The following is a 20,363-nucleotide window of genomic DNA, read 5'->3' on the forward strand; positions in this document are numbered from 1 at the left end:
GGCCTGTTCAGCAAACAGGCTACACTATTCAATAACAGCAGCTCTTAATCATATCTGATTCCACTGGCATTAATAAGATCTGACACCATCAGTTCTCACTTTGTCGACCAGTGGGCAAAGTATTTTCTCCTGCGGATCAACATTTCCACAAGATGCTGAACGGTAGGCATGCGATGGCGTATTTGCACTGATGCAATCATTTCATATGTTTGGGAAGTCCAGACACAGAGCGCCAGTTATCAGGCGAGAATCCTGCTGGAATTACGTGTCACTGCGACCTCTCTTTATTTTACGCACACGATAACTTTCACAGACAGCGGGTCTTTACGACACTGCGAGAGGCCGACCGGGTCGCTACAACACCGAGCCTGTTAATCGTCCAGTAGTGATACTGGCTCGGAACCAGTATACCTAAATCAGCGCTCGCCCCCGTCTCTCAGATGTTCCCTTGGATGAAACTTCAAGGTTGTCTACCATAAAATCTGTTTTCAGATTACTTTGATTATGAAGGCATTCCCTTTTAAGATCCCCCCCCTCCCCCCCCCCCCCCCCCCCCCCCCACCACCACCACCTCTCCATACCTCCTCGTTATAGCCATTCAATGCTAAATTACAATGATACATTTATGAAAGAGATATGTCTGTCCATATATGGAAATCATGTTCAGAAGCATGTAGCCTATTTATGCAGGCATGCTATTTTTGCATTAAATTGCCTGGCAAATGGCATCTCACGCGTTAAAAATGGCAACTTTTATCTGATGTGTCCAAATAAGGTCAATAAGCTAATTTAGATTAAAAATACCGACCAATAATGAATGTATATTACAACCTCGCCTACTTATTTTTGAGAGTGTTATTTGATTTCGCATTATCAGCCACGAATAAAGTGATTTATTAATATTTTTCATTAGGCCTATAGGCTAGCCTATTATTTGCGGTAAAAAAAAGTCATAAACTATAAAATCGCTATTTATTGGTGATGTGTTGTCTATTGTAAAACTCCGTCCACTGAATTGCTTCGAGGCTATCAGTCGTTTTGACCCACAAGCAAAAAGTGGCAAATGTGTTTAAATTTCAAACACCGACAAATTATCTAGAATTCTGAATCTATTGTTCATTTGTTCGTAGATCGTTTTGCTCAAAGCAAATTGTGAGAACCATTATTCAGAATCGTGCATTATTGCTGTTTATAAAATGTATAGGTTAATGATCAATTACTAGGCTATTATTCTATTTTAATAAAAAATAAGGCATTTCATATGTATTTAGTTTCCCATCGATTCGAAATGCATTTTTTACGTATTCACATCTAATAAAATGTATTGTGCGCATTAACTCAGACTTGAGTTAGACTAGCACGTATAATTGTCATTTATTTTTATTTTTCGACGGTTCTTGTTTTGGAAACATGTTTTTGTAACTAATTAGGTCAGTTTCAGTTTTTAGCTAGGCTTATTTTAATGTAAATTAATTTGAATTATTTTACTTATTCGAAAAAGCATATTAAGAATGTTTTAACGTGTTTGTAATTTCTCTGTTTCTCTCTCATTCTCTCTCTCTCACTCTCTCTCTCTTGCTATCTCTCTCACGCACGCACGCACGCACGCACACACACACACACACACACACACACAGATGTCTGACTGTATTTTCTTTGCTGAGGAAGTGCAGCTGGCTCAGTCATTATGCGCAAAAAACTAGAGGCTTTTTCGGCAGCCCAGATTCCTTTTTGTTAGAAGACAATTTACAGCTTTGCAATTGATGTTTTAATGAGCCTGTTTCGACGGTCATTGGATGCCACTGGTCATGTGCAGGACGCAAACGTCTTCGTGACCCCTTTTCCTGATTTCCCAAGCGACTTTTCCATTGCATTCTGTGGCTTAAAGGCTACAAATCCAAAATACACAGTGTTATCATATATTCTCTCTCTCTCTCTCTCTCTCTCTCTCTCTCTTTTTTTTTGTTGCCGTGCATGTCTATCTGTGTTAGAGATCGAGAAGACAAACTCGAGGCCGATTGCAGGCTGTTGTCAGATCAGATGCTAGACGGCTTCAAGAGTTGCATTTCTAAACAGTGCACCAATACAGCACTGGACGACTGATCTGAAACCAGCCGCACAATATCAGCAGCAGCGATGGAGGAAAACATGGATTATAGGGCTTTGCTGGGTAAGTTTATATTTCATAAGATTGAACATGCTATCGGGTCAGTCAGAAGATACAGGACCAGCAGGTTATTGCTTTGCGATTATAATTTCAGATTGTGACGGCAGCATTAGCAATCTTATCAAAAACCATATTACTGTTTTTGCAGTATTTTTTATTTTTTTTTGCAGATAACTCAATTAGGCTAGTTAATTTTGGATTGCACTAAAAGCTAGAAGAGTGCTGTATTTATTGTGTTATTTAAAGGCTGGCGGAGTTTTTTACTCTTGTTTGATTTGATCTGAATGTGAAAAACATCAACATTTACGAATAAATTCATACTTCCCAAAAACTGATATTATTAGCATTATTATTAGCAGTAGTTGAAGTATTGTTGTCGTTCAAAGCACCAAATCTTAAAAAAAAATCTGAATTAAAAAAGTAATGCAAACCTTCAAATGATTGTTCAGCAGTTGCTTGTATGATTATTGCAAGCAGATTCGTGGATTTACAAGTTAACACAAATTATATGACAGACGCTACTTGTGATTTTTAAATTTTTTATTTTAGTTATTTCGCCAGTGTCACATTTATCCACATATTAATTATATATCAAATAATGAAGTCTGAGTAGAATGGCTGTGAATCATTATTTTAATGCACAGATTAAATATAGCCTATATATAAAGAAAATCTTTAATCTGTGCATAAAAATAATGATTCACAGCCATTCTTAATACATATTCAGACGTTATTATTTTACCCACAATTAATTTGTGCATACAAATAATGATTCTTATATATTCAGGCTTCATTATTTTATATATAGCCTAATTAATCTGTGCATGAAAATGAAGATCTACGATATAAAATGATGATTTTGAAAGTTTGGAAACCTGTGGCGGACGGTGGAGTTGTGCGTTTTAATGTATGCCTCCCTTAATGGTGAGAATGGCGCAGTTTTTTGGGAAGGGAGAGACAGGCTGTGCGGGACAAAGACAGTATTTCACAGTCAGCTGACAGGCAGAGGTATTTACAACCTCACTGCAATGCGGCAAAACAGATAGCGTTAGAGGAGCCTGAACGAGTCCATGCAACGAGCTTCACATTCAGTTCACTTACTTCTCAACAATATATCTAATACTGCAATACAAACTTGAAATGCAGTCAAAAATGCAATTTAAAATTCTCCATGAATTTATAAGCACGCGATCTGCATTGCACGTAAACTAGGAGATTATATTTTAAAACCACTACATTTAAAGAGTTAGAGTTAGGATTTAAACCCAAATCACATTACAATAAATATACCTATTGTCTAAATATTAAATAATAAATATGCTCTGTAAAATATGTCAGTAATATAAATTGTATTATTTATTCATGCATTATTTGAACAGTGATGTGTTATATAAAGTATGGTCTATATCTAAAATAAAATAAAAACTTCTTATAGTTGTTCAGTTCTCTATTTCTGGATGAGCAGCTGTGCAAAAAGAAAGAAAAAAGAAAGCCCGAACACCTATGCAGTGTGTGCTTCTGTCGGCAGGCGGCGCTGTTGTCTAACACTCGGCCGCTTGCTTGTCCGCTATCTGCATCTTTGTCCTTGAGCTCATTTCCTGTGACTGTGATTGGTTGTCGCAGTCATGTGACACAAGTCACACAGTTCCTGTATTAACTGATAGAATTTTTTTGTTTTTTAGAACGAAATAAAAAGGAACTGTACGAGAATAGTCGAAATTATAATATTTATATTTAAAAATATTATATTTAATTATTGATTGTAATTTTAATCATTTTCACATGCACGCATTTCAGTGTTGACATGTTGTTTTACGTTTTAATAGATCATATGACGATCAAAAATATCAAAATATCATTATAAAATATTTGTGATATTTCCCGAAACACTTTCCATGCACGTAAATAACATATTAAATGCATTTAACTGTTAATTGACTAAAATGTAATGTATTCAGGTGAATATCGAATTGAATGTTTAATCCCGTAAAAATCCCAGTGGTGAGAACATTTCTCAATGTTATAATATTCTTGCTGAAACTTTCCCAGTGGCCATTTGTGACTTCACATAAATCGACAACCCGCCATATGGCGCTATTTTATTTCCTCTCAAAAATTTACAGTCAGAAAAATATTCCCATTAGTTCACACGTCAGAGATTTCACAAACACCTCATTTGCCCTGAAGCAAAACAACGAGCAAACTGAAGTAACACAAGAATACGCTTCACCAAATAACTCTATTATTTTACAACCACTACAAAAAGCGTACAGCAGACATTAGTCTACTATACTACAAGAAATAAACTCTGTTTGTGTTTTCCCTGTGAGTGCAGTGAATGTGAATTGAACCCCGTGTCTTTATTTCCTCCTGAGATCAGAGTAATCGCCATTATTGAATAAGTGCAACTTTCAGGATTATTTATGGCACCCGCGCGCTGTCATGAATGGCTGTGGGGAAGCACGTGATACCATTAAACTTTGTTTTATGGCCAGGGAGTTGACAAGCCAAAATATAATTCACATTGTATATTAGAAAGGTCGCTCAGACGGTTTGGAAAAGATCCCAGAGTCGCTGCAGAGGAAAGAGTCTCCACGCGCGCTCGGATCATGGATATATGCGCTTTACGCGACGCGCCGGCTTCTCGAGGTAAGCTCGTGTTGTTCAGGATACAGGCGAAGCGTCGCTGAACTTGCGCGTGTTGGATTGTGCCATGATGTTTACTGGGGTCTCATATCCACCAAACCAGCTCTGATCTGTTTCTGTGAACTCGTCTGGTGTTGTTGTGCACAGTTTTGGGTGGTTGGATAACTAGAGGAAATATAGGTCGTGATGAAGGTGACGTAAATGTTATCCAGTGGTCCGGCTTTGGTGCAAATGTGGCGCCACGTTATGAAAGATTACTTTTCAGGGCTTAGCTTGTATGAATTAAATTATTATTATTACTACTAATTTTATTGTTATTATTTCAAGAAGGTAAAATACACATTTTTGATACGAGGGCATACGCATTTTTTTCCATTAATTGCTCTACTTTTTCATTATTTGTTAATAAGATGAAAGTAAAATAGACTGCTTATTAAATGTGATTTTCTTCCATGTGTGAAATACACATTGGTCTAAATTAAGTTGTCTTTTGATCACTATTTGAACGTGAGTTTTTTTTTTTTTTTGCTTTGAATTGGCAAATTATTTTTACTTATATGTATTTCGCTCTGTTGTTATTAGATAGTGTACCATTCATGTAAATAGAGATCAGTTATTCGATGCACGCGCTTTCGTGACTTGTAAGTGAACTCTACAATAATCAGGTTTCTGGGTTTTATTGACAAGCTCTCTAGCGCCCCCAAGCAAAGAAACTCTCATTTTGACCCTATTCATATTTTACATGAATTTTCATCTCTGATACAATGCTGGTCAGAAAAAAAGATCGAAAGTCCTGTTCAATTAAATGATCTGAATTCAGAATTGCAGAGATGCGCAATTTAATGTGAATGTTATAAAATATAAAATACATAATTTATTCACTGACTTCCAACCATACAATGTCAGTGAAACAACGAAATGATATTAAATCATTTTAAATCAAACTTCAGTCTAATAGCATATGAAGTTTAAAATATAAGCCTATATGTAGGCCTACATTCTATGACCAATAATCAAGACATTTTGTATTAAAAGGTTTGGAATTATATATTTCATTCGTTGATAGCGAAACTGTCGCTAACTCCCTTGTGAGTTGAAATTATTATCATTATTTTTTTAAATAATTCACTCATTGCATAATTGTCGATTAATAGAGAAAGACCGTCTCAATCCACAAATCTGCATACAAAAATAAATCTGCAACTTGGTTAACGTCGCATGGGGGAAAATAATAATTAAAACGGTTTATATATGGGAACCCCTATGTGCATGCATGGGAATTATATACATATATATTTACAAATGTAGATATTTTCATTTCAAATCAGATGTGACTCTGATTCTTTAGTTCATCAGTAGCTCGGCTTTGACCCGCCTGAACGAGTCGCAAAGCAAGGTGAAACACGGGTCACGCTGTCTAACTAACACAAATCAAAAACACGTATTAAACGCACATTGTCTTTGTGCTTGGTAAATATAAATACATACAGAAATTAATTACTATATTAAACAGCTAATATCACTCATGGTTTACTTGCTTAAAAAGTAGAAAGAATGTCATCTCTTTTAAATCACTAGCCTATTATTTTGTTCTAAAATGCTATAATCATCTGTAAGTTTTAAAATCATAATCCGTAATATTCTATCAAAATTAACAGACAGATAATCAAATAAATCAATGCATATTCATAAGACTTTTAATCTGCTTGTTTTAAGGAAATTATGGTATATTCCTATATGAAAAGAACTTGAAGTTAACGTCGCTGTTAAATTTAGAAGTAACAATAAAAATAGATAACTGTTCAATTCCTAAGCGGGAAAATGTTGAGCGTTCTTGATTCGTAATTTTTGAACGGATTCCATGTTTATTATATATGCTGGCTCTGGTGAACGGGTGGGAATGACCACAGGAGCTGCTTATCTGAGAAGGTCATGTATTATCCATGAACTTTTCTTCTTGTTCCGCTACCGCTGTCGCCTTACCAAAAATAATGAAACTTTGTGATGTGTGTTGTAAATGATTCTGCTTGACCTCTCGACCTCTAGCCTTCCTTTATATGCTTCCTCACGTGCAGCACACAGTTTAAGGCTATACCTGATCAATGACAGCATCTGGCACTAAAGCCCGCAATCCCACCTGGATCTGGAGGAATATTGCGTTCAATCGTATGTGGTGTTGTTAGAGATAGGCCTACAGAATTAAATAATTAGTAATAGAATTTTTTAGATTAGTTAACTTTTAAAATATGAACGCATTAGGCTACATGAGGTCTGAAAATGGAGCTGCGGGCCTCTATCTGAAGATTTTTACTCCCTGTTAAACATTAATAAAAGAGTATTGAAAAAGTACGGAACTTTTTTTAAAAAATTTTTTAAATCAAGGCAAACCTTGAAGAAACACTCGCAACACTTGATGTTTGAGGTAGAATAACGGCTTCATTGTAGCTATATAGATTTTTTTTTTCAAACAAAAGACATTTTTGTTGAGGGAATACATGTCGTCGTCTATATATACCCTGTAGAACCGAATTTGTGTGAAAGACTGACAGTCACAGATTCGGTTCTAGGGGAGTATATGGTCGATGCAAGAACTTCGAATAAAACTTCGTCTTATTTGAGTGTTGGACCACTGAATGCTAATGTACGCGGGCAATATAGCCTATGCAATGTGCTTTGGAAAATGGCAGCTGGCAGCGAAGAACCACTTTCGTGCAATGAAGAACATCAAATGAGACGCATATAATTACATACTAATATAATTATTTGGTTGAACTCAGGAAAAGCTTTGATCATGTATACTGCGCTTCTACCTGTTCTTACTGAAACAAGTCTCTTTAACCATTTATGAATCTTACTAAATGTGTGCATGTGAATATAATATAATATTTGGTTACACTTTACTTGAAGGTGTCCTTATTACAGTGTTTTATACAGTAATTATACAGTGAAGTACTAAGTAATAGTGATTAACTACGTGTTTACTATATAATTAGGGTTAAGATTTGGTTTAGGGTTAGTTGCACGTAATGCATAATTGACTGTTATTACTATAGTAACTACTGTAAAAATAGTGTTGCCGAATACTTTTATTGAAATTTTGTGCAATTAAATCGCCCCTCTTATAAGACAGAGAGCACTAAATAATATTAGCAATATTTTGTATGGATGTTAACAAACTTTGCACATCCACGTACTTTGCCCCTGGTCTTACCTTAAGAACTGGCAAGCGGTTATTGTCTTTTCTGTGGTGTTTGATTATTGATTGGCACGCGCATTGATGGCGAACCAGGGCGCGCTATACAGCGAGCTGAAAGGATGAGAAGCGCTGGAATGATGAGACTCCAGTAACTTCTGAGTGACCTCTACATGACAAAGACGCTCTCCAGCAATTGTCTGCTGGCTTTATGTGACTCTTTTTGTGCCTTGGACCGTTTTTTATCTTTTGTCTTGTTTTGTTTTTTACCACTTGGGTTGAGTTTGATTTAGCTTAGTTGAATATTAATTTACCTATAGGGCTTCATGCACATATATGTGATGCAAATACATGCTTTTATATGATATAGTCAAATGTGTGCACTCTTAAAAATAAAGGTTCCAAAAGGTTTTTTCTTTGCACTTATAGAAGAACCTTTGAGTGAACAGTTCTTAAAATATTTTTTTTTCTTCGTGTGGAGATCATTCTAATAATGTAAAGAATCCTTTTCCACTATAAAGAACCGTTTGTGGAATATAAAGATTCTATAGATGTTGAAGGTTCTTCATGGAACCATCGATGTCAATAAAGAACCTTTATTTGTAAGAGTGTGGGATCCTTCCATGTGATGATGTACATGCCCACATGGTCTCAAAACAGATTTTTTTTTTTTCTTCTTACACAGACCGGGTATTTAATCAGTTCAATTTTATATTATATTATCACCATCCTAATTGAGAGATAATGTGAAGTTTGTGAAATTTACTACTAGGTGTGCACAGCTTCTTCTCTGTTGATGAAGTCCCTCGACCTCGATTGGCCAAGCTGGTCACATGGTAGCCTAACTTTATTCAGTTGACAGCAAGTAGGAGGGCTTTATGGAGGGAGGAAAAAAAGACAACTCGAGAAAAATTAGTATTTCCTACCTTCAGAAATTAATGGCCATGAGTTCGTACATGGTGAACTCCAAGTATGTGGATCCAAAATTTCCTCCTTGTGAGGAATATTCTCAGACCAGCTATATACCTGAAGAGAGCCCGGGCTACTACAGTCCGTCGCAGGACACTGGTTTCCAGCATCCCGGACTCTATTCACGGTCAAACTACTCTGAGCAGCCTTACAGTTGTAACACTGTCCAGGGCTCATCGGTTCAGCAGCGGGGTCAAGCGCAGGATCAAGCCGGCCAACACAGCCCTTTCCCCGCACAGACTGAGCAGTGTCCCGCGGTCCAAATATCCGGACAACCGCAAAACACAAAGAGCCAGAACGGGATAACAGCTAAGACGCCTGCTGTAGTTTACCCATGGATGAAGAAAGTGCACGTTACTACGGGTAAGATTCACTCTCTTGTAGGCCAGTCCTGTTCTGCTGTTTTAGCCACAGTTAAAACCATTCAGTGAAATATTTATGGGTTCCTCTGAAGGGGCCGCCAATTACACCAGCCATAAATTTTTATTGCTTAGGAAATAGGCCGCTAGCTGTGTTGGCCACTACTGTAGTCCACTTGGCCCAAAGCTTTGAACTGAATCAGTTAGTAATGATAAACTTTGATTAATTCACCTAAACTAAAATTAGACGAGTTCTGAGAATTTGTTCGATCAAATTCAAACGAGCGGGCATTGTTTTTATTTTGCAAAAGTTCAAATGAGCGATTTTTTATTTTGTTGATAGTTGGGTTCTTTTTTTCTAACAAAAGTGTGTTTTTGTCTTTCTCAGTCAACCCGGATTACACAGGACCTGAACCCAAACGTTCTCGGACAGCCTACACAAGACAGCAAGTTCTCGAACTAGAGAAGGAGTTTCATTTTAACAGGTATCTAACGAGACGGCGTCGCATTGAGATCGCGCACACCCTCTGTCTCTCTGAACGACAGATTAAAATCTGGTTTCAGAACAGAAGAATGAAATGGAAAAAGGACCACAAACTCCCTAACACGAAAGGAAGATCGGCGTCAGTTGGGAATCAGCATGCACAACACGCTCAGAAGGACAACCAGACAGAGATCACAACTTTATAAGTGGATATCTCTTTCTCCCTCCCTCCAGATGTACAGATCAACTGTATGTAATAGACAATGCTTTATTTGACATTGCATGGTAGCAAATCATGACATGTTGGGTACAAGTGCCAAAAAACTGAGAAGAAGCACACACTACGACTAAATGCAGCGTGAAAACTGCTATGCGTTATATATTTCAATTTCCAGTATTGTAACCGTTTGTAACTGAAGCAAAGAGGATATAAGGTTCACATGCCACAACGAGGTACAGCAAAACGTCAGAAAGCTCACGCTATTTTACACAAACTTGCCAATTTTTTGGAAGAGCATGGTTCTTTTTAGTGACAATTAAAAAAAAAAAATCTCTGTATTTTAATCACCCCTTTCCTCTTTTTAAACTCATTGTGGCAAGTTTACGCCTTTGGCGCGTCAATTTATCTTAACTTAATCATTAAAGAGAACTCAAGCAAGGAAATGTCCAGCGTATAATAAATTATGATTTTTTTTTGTACTTGAGTCAACTGGGTGCAAGTAATAAAAACTAAATAAAATTAGTTAATGATAAAAAAAAAAAAACGTTGCCTGAGAAATTATTTATTTATAGACTGAAAAGCTGAAGAAATTTCATTCTGAACCTCGCGTGTGCTGTGCGCGCCTTTTTAAAGGTTTACTTTCTAAAAGACTATTTCAGTCAAGTAATTTTTAACTTGTACGTGATTTTTAAGAATTTCGTTATAGGTGTTTTACAATTGTTTATTGCAGCTTTTTAAAATGACATATTTAATCCAGAAAAAAAACGAATATCCCATGCCTTACTCCACTATAAATCCCGCCCGACATCTTTGTAAACAACATTAAAGAACAGTATATCTGTCTTCCGAATATTACCTGAAAGTCTTGAAAAGCCGCTTTTTATTTTCCATTTTAGACACGTTTAGCCCTCAAGATGTTTGAACTTTCTATTTATTATAATGTTAAAAGCTTTATGTTCTATGAGAACGTACTTATCCGTTCCATAATTAGCTATCGAATTCAGTTTTTTTAAGTTCTTATATATGTGTATATATTTCTGTATATTGTGCATATTTTCTACAGGCATATTTTGCAGTAATTAAATAAATATTATGCAGAGAGGTTTCACTCAAACTGCGTCGTATTGTGTTGAATCTAGAAACTCATGAGATAGGACAAACACGTTTTATCAAGCACTTTCATACACACTGTTATTTTATTTTATTTTTAAAAAGGGATTGGTGTCGAATCTGGAAATGGCTTTCCAGCAGTGATTAAACTCAGACGCTCTGCTATCTTTGTGGTGTCTTTGTCTCCTTAAACAAAAACACGAGCCATACATGCATTGCGAAGGAGTCTTCACACTGTAGCCTTCACGTTGTGAGCATGAAAAGGTATTTTTACAGAAGTTCAACAAAAGCCTTGCGGGCAGGTTCATCCAGAGGACAGAGTTTCTGTTGCATTAGACGCTTTTGAGCCGCGAGCACTGACCTCTACACCCGTGACCTGATGGACCTTCAGCCGCTTCTCTCAGACGCCTTTTGGTGCACACAGATGCACCAAAAAAAAAAAAAAAAAAAGTGTTTGTGTGCTCTGTAGTAGCCTAACATTTGCTTTTTAAACGGTGATTATTTGCCACAACGCGTGTAACTTTTTCGAATTTGTTATCAGATTCTGCATAATCTTAACATTAAAAAAGGGCTATGCTGCAACTAACAACGTGGTATGTTACATTGATTGCGATTATGATAAAACTATAAATCATAAATAAACCACTATATGTTTTGCTTCATTAAGCGAAATATATCATGTCAAAGCTGTATTGATAAACCGTTCATGTAGGCATAGAGGGTCCTCTGCTCTTTATAGAGAGAATTATGAGCAAGCAATACTATGGTTGTTTTTACATAACAGCAGAGTTCAATCTTTTAAATATTACTCAAATTTATTTTTTGTTCTCAGCGTTGTCCATCAGCACCGACATTGTGTGTGCTTGTTGTGTGCGTGCGTTTAGCTATACCGTCGTGTATTATACTTAACTATATATTTGGGGATACATTTGTAGCCAGAAGTGAGCTAAACCTGACAAAATGTCCCAAAATCTCCTTTTCGGGATGTCCTCATTTAAAACAGTAAAAAAGTAAAGCAAATGAAGTTCGTGGTTTATGATTAGGCTATAGAATTTAACTTAGTTGTATGTAAAAATAAAAGGAGTCTATGCAATGTTCCCATTTTGATAGTTTAGTGTGTGTGTGTGTGTGTGTGTGTGTGGCCTGGTATACCCTACGTTGTGGGAACCAAATGCCACAAAGATAGTAATACCATTCATTTTTGACCTTGTGGGGACATTTTTTGGTCCCCATAAGGAACCAGATTATAAATCATACTGTGTGAAAATGTAAAATTTAGAGTTTTGTGTGATGGGTAGGGTTAGGGACAGAATATACAGTTGTATGGAAAGGCCCCCTATAAAACATGGAAACCTGTGTGTGTGTGTGTGTGTGTGTGTGAGAGAGAGTGTGTGAGTGTGTGTGTGTGTATGTGTGTGTGTGTGTGTGTGTGTGTGTGTGTGTGTGTGTGTGTGTGGTGGAGAGTGGTTGAGCTTGCAAGAGAGAATATTTGCTATTATTTTATAAACTTTTTTTTAATTGAGATTCACATTTAATGTGTGTGTGTGTGTGTGCGCGCGTGTGTGTTTGATGTAGGCTACTTTATAAATTACCAATCTATTGTCAATGTAAAGACACTTGAGTCAGAGAGATAGAGATAGAGAGAGAAACAGAGATTATAATACCATTATAATACCACCAACACACCTCCAGGACAAAATGTAAAGTTTATTGCATCTTGAATAGGCAAAACATTAACAAACATTAACATGTTAGATGTGTCATATATATGTGTGATATTTATCATATATTTAGCCTATATAGCTATATAGTTTGTTTAAAAAGCCTTTGAACCCTTGTGAAAACACAGGGGATCTCTCCATTGTCTTTCAGTACGCAAGGCATTCTGAGTATTGACCTGGATGTCTGAACAGAATAAATGGGAGCCATACGCGGTTCCATTTGCAATGACTCTGCACCGACTATACCGCCGCTCGCACAATGCGAACTCAAACGGCCATTTTTGATTTCCAGCTGTTCGGTGAAAATGTCTTCGCCCATCGAGAAGACCCGTTAAGATAAATCAACCTGCGCTGTCGACATCCCAAGATAGAATTCGGTGTATGGTTCCGTTCTGTATCTTTTTTGTTTGACCACGTGATTGTCTAAATAATTAATGCAGCACGTCCCCTAGAAACACGGCGTCGTCATTAATCGCGAGGACTCTATCAGACTTGAAAACTGAAGAGATCCAAGAAAATAATATCCAAACGGTCCTGTATCTCACACCACCGCAACCTGCACATTCGTACAGCGTTTCAGCCAATGGAAGATCGGTAGGTAAACATTTAAGATGAATATTTGCTGTAAGACATCGAATAAACATATCTGTCAGAATTTTGATAAATGGTGTCCTTTGATTCAGTCTTCCTCGCGGACTGACTGAAACAACTTCAGGCTCATTGTGATTTTTTTTCTTCTTTCTTAAATAGCTTCAGCATGGAGCACAATCCTGTGTCAATGAATAACAACTCTTCAGTAACAACACTTTTACTTTTGAAGCATTAAATGCAGGCTAGCAAAAATTTTCTTATGTAATGTTATATTGATGCATCTGTGTAGCGATACAAATGTGAAGTCCAGTGCGAGAGTGTTTAGCTTAGGGCTTTAACGAAGGCCTATTTGTGATTTATAATCCGTCATAGATGCTGTTCTTTACCGATTTAGTGGTGAGCATTTGTGGAGACGTGGTTAGATAAAAAAGGACACAAGCTTGAATTCATTGTAGAAGTCTATCTGGGAAATCATCACATAGTTATTGGCGTGAAGAATTGCCTGAATAAGTGGATTGTGCATCCTGACAAACGTTAACAAAACAGCAAATAATTATAGTTTAAAAAAAGGCATGCATCCAAATACAATTTCTTTGGTGACAAAACTCCACTTGTTTTTAGTAATGGTGCATTGTAATCGTAGATCTATCCACAAAGTGTTTGGAGCTGTTTGAGAGGGATGACGGTGATCTGCATCGTTGTAAATCATGCTCAGTAATTCCTGAAAGGGTGAGAGGCTGTTGGGGGCCGGGCGTGGACTGTAAATCTTTCACTTTTATTAGCCCGTGAACATATGCTGCAAGGGGAGAAGACTCGCATCCTCTCCTCAGGACAATCCTGCGCTCGGCCGCCTTCCCAATCGTTTCATCTCCATCTTTCCATCCAGTACATATCCATACAGCACAGCCATAAAGCAAGCATTCGGACCCAGACTACACATAACCTTACCGACTCGCATTTAACCGCTTAAATTACGTTACGTTAAAAAAGAAAAAAGTAAAGGGTGAGAGAGTTTTAATGTATTTGAGAGGCGATTAGAAAACACAATAAAACAAAAATGTATTTTAATGCACAATTATACACTCTTAAAAATAATGGATCTGTATCGACGGTTCCATAACATTCCTGGAACATTCAAGGTTCTTTATAGTGGAAAAGGGTTCTTCAGATTTTTAGTATGTTCTTCACACTAAGGGGATCACTGAAAGGTTCTTTGGGGAACCGAAAATGGTTCTTCAATGACATTGATGCTAAAACACCCAGTTGGAACCTTTATTTTCCAAGAGTGTAGTAAAAATCTAGACATTGAAAGTACCTATTTTTACACTTCATACTCACATATGGGGATCAATACACACTCTTGCTTTTTGAGAAGGACAATATAGAATTTGGGATGATTTTGATGAATCTCTCTGGCTGACGAGGTCATACATTGCTGTCATTGCCTAAACCATAATAGTCAAACAATATTTCAGAGGTTTCTTAAAACCGGGTTTCTTTTCAAAACAGCGAGCAAAAAGTAACAACTACATATTAAATAATCTTAAAGAAAAATAAAAAAATTATAATGTTGCTGCTTTCAAAAATTGTCCGATCCACAGGCCCATAAGACTATGTTAAATAATAATAATAATAATGATAATAATAATAATAATAATAAGGTACGGTGGAGTGAAGAAAAAAAATCTAATGATTGCGCGGATTATCCAAAAAATTGTCTTTCAAATAAAGACAACGTGACGATAAAACAAATGTTTTGTGTGTCGTTTGAACGTTTGTTTTTATTATTCTTTTATTATGCCTGGGTTGCTATACTAAACAGCAATAGCATTCGCCTTATAATGACACACTCCAATACAGTGGCTGAGATCTTGTGCAAAATCATTGTAGCCTACAATGATGTGCGGCTGGAGGGAATGTTAGTGCTCTTGCTTTTTAAATGTATTTGTGAGGTGAAGCTGGTTGGAGTAGCAGTCTCAATCAGGACAATCTGCGACCGGGATCACGTGAACAAATATGCTTGTATTTTAAGGCAGCGCCTTTATTTGTCATGATAAGGTTTCCGAAATATAGTAATGTCGACTCGTGCGGCGAGCCTGCCTCTGTAAAATCTTCTTTTCTTTTTTTCCAATGGGAAGTTGATTGCTAGTAATATTTCGTTTTGGAATAAGAAGACCTTCTTGGCTTTTTATTGGTAGCTGAGTGAGTGGCTCCCATTCTTTCGGGAATACTGTCTGCATTGGTATATGGAAATGACTGGAAAAGCGCGAGATCAGTTTTAAGACAGTACTGTCTATAGACAAAGGGTGAAGGATATATCCGAGCAGCTGTACTGAGATATATTGAGACTAAGAAGCACGGCTATATAATAAATTGACATCACAGGTAAGCAATTGCACGGCAAAACGTAACCTTTAAGCGTGGGTTTACACATTAGGCCGGCGTAAAAATATGATTTATTCCTTTCAAAGCAGCTGATCTTTATTAATGTCATTGCCTACCAACTAAGCAAGTACGATTTGAAGACATAGAGGTAAAACTGCAAGACCATAGTTTTTCAGCTTTGCGCATCCTTGTCTATTTTTTTGAGGTTTTACATCTAAGGTCATTTCAGTCATACAGTTTTAGAGGTGCTATTTCATTTTACATATTATGGTAGCTGAGTTAGCCATGCACATGATAAAACATCTGTGTCATACATTGTGAGATCGTTAATCACTTTAATTTGTGTTATAGTCAATGCGATTTTAGACATGACATATGTGGGTTAGGGTATTCTTTTAAGCATCCATGTTTCCATACATTTAAATCAGTCTCTCTGATTTGGATTGTAATTTATACCAAATTATTTGGATTCAAACACTCTAACATTACATGCATTTTGAATGGAAACCACATTTCGCATGCAATATAAGAGCAAAAATTAATTTAAGATGAACGAATTAATTAAGATGTAAAGTTGATAATTTTGCCACGTGAAGCAAAAGCATGCTATGCAACGACAATCTAGAACTAATATGGTGGTTTATAATATCAGGCTTATATTTTTTTTCCTCCAAATTAAATTTGGTGTTCTAAGCTCGTTTTGCAATTGAGCTCTATTTACGGAATGGTTATTACAAATAAATAACAGATTTTCAGACAAGCGCTTTTGATGAGCCTATTTATAAATAGTTATTGTTTCATATGCATTTCACAAAACATTCAGTTCTGGCCTTGCATTCTTCTTCATTTTGCAATATCTTACCAACACGCTGAGGCTCAATCACAAACGTATATGTTTTCGATTCTACTTGATTTGTGAGATGATTCGGGATTTCCCCCCCATTAAGCTGGCATTAATTCACACATTATTTCCATTACAACTTCACTAGGGCCTAAAATGATTGCCATATAAAACAGTTTTCTACAAAAGAGATGCATGCAAATTAGAAGCAGAAATATATATACATGTATATATTTACAAACCGAGTCCATTATTCTTTACCGCCCATTGTTCTATTATGAGTACCAAACTTACCGTGGGAGTGCGTGGGCGAAAACACGCTCGCCTGATAAAGGCAGACCTTGTTCGGCTGACTTGTTCGCTACATTTATCCTATTAAGACTTTGAACGTGACACACCAGTTTAAAACACAGGCTACATGCATTCTCTTGTTTTAGTTACATTTGCCAACGTTGCGGTCCATCGCCAAATAACAATAATAGTAGCCTAATAGTAGCCTATTATTAATCCCATAGGCTAGTTGAAAGGTGTTGTCCTCGTCTCGTGTTTTCGAAAGGATTTTCAGAGTGAAACAGAACAGGTCGTCTGTCTGGTAGGATGAGGATTAAAATCTCGTCTTCGGGCTCGCGCTTTGGTTTTAAAATCACCGGTGAAAAAGTTGTGTGGTGTGGATTGCATTGTGACTTGAGTCCCTTCCGTCCGTTGTTCATTAATCAGTGAGTTATTGGAGAGGAAGCCAAAGGTCACCCAAAAGGCTTATGAGTGCTAAATATTTTGGCCAGCATCTCTTTGTGTAAAATCGCTTATGTCGGGTTTTTTTCCCTTCTTCTCTCTCTCCCTCTCTCTCTCTCATGCAGCTACATCTTTTACTTCTCTCAAAACCAGTCTAATATTCTAGGGGGGAAATAAATTAGTTCATTAAATAAATGGGACATCATGTAAAAATGTTATGAATTTGTGGTATCATCGCTGATGGCCGTGAATTCACATTCAGAATGAAAGACTCAACCATAGCTGTCATTTTGCAAACGTAACATACTCAGCAGTATAACGCATATAATTTATTAGAACAGCCCTTATTTTTTTAAACGGGGAGCTGGAAGAAAAAAAAAGAACAACAATTAAAATCATTTTTATTCTTTAGGTCGCCGTATAAATTATGAAGATTGCTTGAGGAGAAAGAGGGGAGAGGAAACCACAGACTGCGGTAAGAGATGTCTATATATTTAAGTTTGCACTGGAATTAAACAATAGCCTATGTATTACTCATAACCTGCCGTTATTAACCTGTTATTACTCATAACTCTTGTGACTCTATATTTCATAGCTTGCAACACAGCCCATAAAAACTTATGGGCCAGAAAAAAGAATACGTGTTAAATTAAAATTCCGGTGTCGCTCTGAGCTTAGACAACAAATTAACAATTTAACTTAACAATTATTTACATGGTTTTTCCCATGCAATTTCAAGTTTACACTTACATCTAGAGCAAAGTAGGCTTTAACATGCAATAGCAATGCTATCTCGTTGATGTAGAAAAAAAAAATCAAATAAACAAAACAAAAAAGCATGCGTGCAAAAACCAAAACAAATATTCCCATCCGAACTGCACTGTCTTATTAATTTAGAGTATCCTTTACTAAAATCCACTGCGCAATTGGTCAAAAGTGTGTTCCATTACATGTAGTTAAAGAAGGCTGAAGACAAGAGTGTGTGAATTAGTGCAGTAGCTGGATTTATACCGGCGGGCTGTGGGCTCTGCTTGTAGCGGGACATTCTTGCCCCCAGCCATCCTCCTACGCTTAGAGTTTTACCACTCTGATGGTCCCAAGTCTTGAGGAGTGCTTTTCTTCTCGCCCCTCTGTGAGGCATTTACGGCTCTAGCATGGCCACTCATAAATTTAGTCGGGCTCTACAATGACAGGTGCATTGATATGTATCGTGCGGAGCTTCAGGCCGTCTAATAACTACTGTATTGAGCACGAGCTACAGTCACTTGGCCGAAAATCTTGAAAGAAAGAAAGAAAGAAAGAAAGAAAGAAAGAAAGAAAGAAAGAAAGAAAGAAAGAAAGAAAGTCTGTTTGGTGTGGTGTAGGCTATTGCACATTGGGGTCTCAGTTTGTGGAAGGACTTTGTGGACTTTCTGATTTTAAAACTCAAATCGGCGGGAAACAAGCCTAACTTCGAAGCTACCATGGCATAATGATACAGATTAAGTAGCAATTTAAATTTAAATTTTAAATCGGTATTACAGAGTGTTCCAAAAGCTTTATGATAAACTAATATAATAAACTAAACATTATACAGTTTACATGTATCAGTTACGATATTATAGAAATGACAAAATAGACTAGATGTTTCGTTATTTACGTTCTTATAATCTATTTCTCGGATTTGTATGCATTTTCTTTATAAAGATTGTATTTTCGTATAATGTTCACAGACAAGAGCAAGGAACAGACCAGTTATATCAAACTTAGGAAAAATCAATCGATTAACTTTATTAATGTGAACCGATCAAACTATTAGCCCGAATCTCTTAAGCGGTTTCAAACTAAAGATGTACAATTCCAGGACAGACAACGTCTCATTTCTTCCCGTTATGTTACGAGATATACGAATAGATTTAATATAGAATGTTTTATGTTCTATTCTATTGAACGACCCCCCAAGATGTCTAGTAGTGAGCAACGAGTCGGGAAAGAATGGGATATTGTTTGAAGAGAAATGCTGATTCTCCTTCTGCTGCCGTCTCGTTTCACTCAATGGGGTACTTTTAGCATAAGTTAAACTTTAACCGTCTTGTGTCATTCTTGCCTAGAGTTCTGAAAGTGAAAAGATGAAGGGGTTTGGCTTGTCAAGAATAAAAAAAAAAAGAGAGAGAGAGAGAGAGAGAGAGAGAGAGAGAGAGAGAGAGAGAGAGAGAGAGAGAGAGAGAGAGAGAGAGAGAGAGAGAGGCCTTGCGAAAAATGGCTGATCACAACATGAGATCTATTATTGTTTAGATATGGTGAATGGTGATTTGTTTATGTTTTAAACATTCTAAAACATAAAAAAGAAAGAACAATGGCGCAAATCTATGTACAATTTGGCCTTTTCCCAACCTGATTTGCAAAGAGGCAGAGCAACAAGATTTGACTAAAGGCACTTTCACAAGATGACAATAAGAAACTAATGCTAAGTTTAATAGTCCAGCTAAGGAAGCCACATAGAATAGAACTTTGGCTTGCCATCTTTTGCATTAAGTGCATTAGGGAAAAATAAAACAAGAAAAAAGATCACATTTATGAATTCTACAAAGTTAGGAGGAATAGGGAATATTGCTTGACATCTGACACCAGAAATTGCAGAGTTCGGAGAAATGTATTTCCATCTCATATTTAAAAAGTGAAAATGCTACGGGCTGTTTTCATCTGCAGTGGGGTCTGGTTCGCCTACATGATGTTTAGACTTGAAAGGGAATATAAATCTGTAAATGCAAATATGGATGTTTTTAAGTGTTTGGAATCTCACATCAACGATTGTTTCAAGTTAAAATGGCAAAATCTTTTGCTAAAATTGATTCATTTTCTTTCTCAGCAGGTCAAAGGACAGAAGATCTGTGGGAAGCTCCAATCACGTGATTGACAAGTCCATGCAACAGGAGTTCACAGGCTCTCTTAGTTTGAACCTTCAC

General features: G+C 36.7%; 1 protein-coding gene and 1 long non-coding RNA gene across 4 annotated transcripts; both read left to right on the forward strand.

The window, feature by feature from the left end:
* Positions 1–1,947: 1,947 nt before the first annotated feature.
* On the forward strand, positions 1,948–20,357 carry LOC130070214 (uncharacterized). 3 transcript variants are annotated; one of them, XR_008803856.1, is made up of 3 exons: positions 1,948–2,170; positions 17,831–17,893; positions 20,267–20,357. It is a non-coding gene; the product is annotated as an uncharacterized LOC130070214 (long non-coding RNA). The 3 variants fall into 3 exon arrangements; XR_008803855.1 differs by lacking the exon at positions 1,948–2,170 and adding an exon at positions 13,074–13,463; XR_008803854.1 differs by lacking the exon at positions 1,948–2,170 and adding an exon at positions 15,155–15,845.
* Positions 8,682–11,146, forward strand: hoxd4a (homeobox D4a). The gene is made up of 2 exons (XM_056234520.1): positions 8,682–9,338; positions 9,723–11,146. Exons 1-2 carry the CDS (start codon positions 8,885–8,887, stop codon positions 10,022–10,024), a joined length of 756 nt encoding a protein of 251 aa, XP_056090495.1. The 5' UTR covers positions 8,682–8,884; the 3' UTR covers positions 10,025–11,146.
* Positions 20,358–20,363: the final 6 nt, after the last annotated feature.

Source organism: Rhinichthys klamathensis, unplaced genomic scaffold, assembly GCF_029890125.1.
Source record: "Rhinichthys klamathensis goyatoka isolate OS25496 unplaced genomic scaffold, OSU_Roscu_1.1 h1tg000397l_1, whole genome shotgun sequence".
Taxonomy (NCBI): domain Eukaryota; kingdom Metazoa; phylum Chordata; class Actinopteri; order Cypriniformes; family Leuciscidae; genus Rhinichthys; species Rhinichthys klamathensis.

Coding starts and splice junctions, on each gene's coding strand:
- hoxd4a (XM_056234520.1), top strand. CDS start 8,885: ATGGAGGGAGGAAAAAAAGACAACTCGAGAAAAATTAGTATTTCCTAC. Junction 9,339..9,722: donor GAAAGTGCACGTTACTACGG/GTAAGATTCACT, acceptor TGTCTTTCTCAG/TCAACCCGGATTACACAGGA.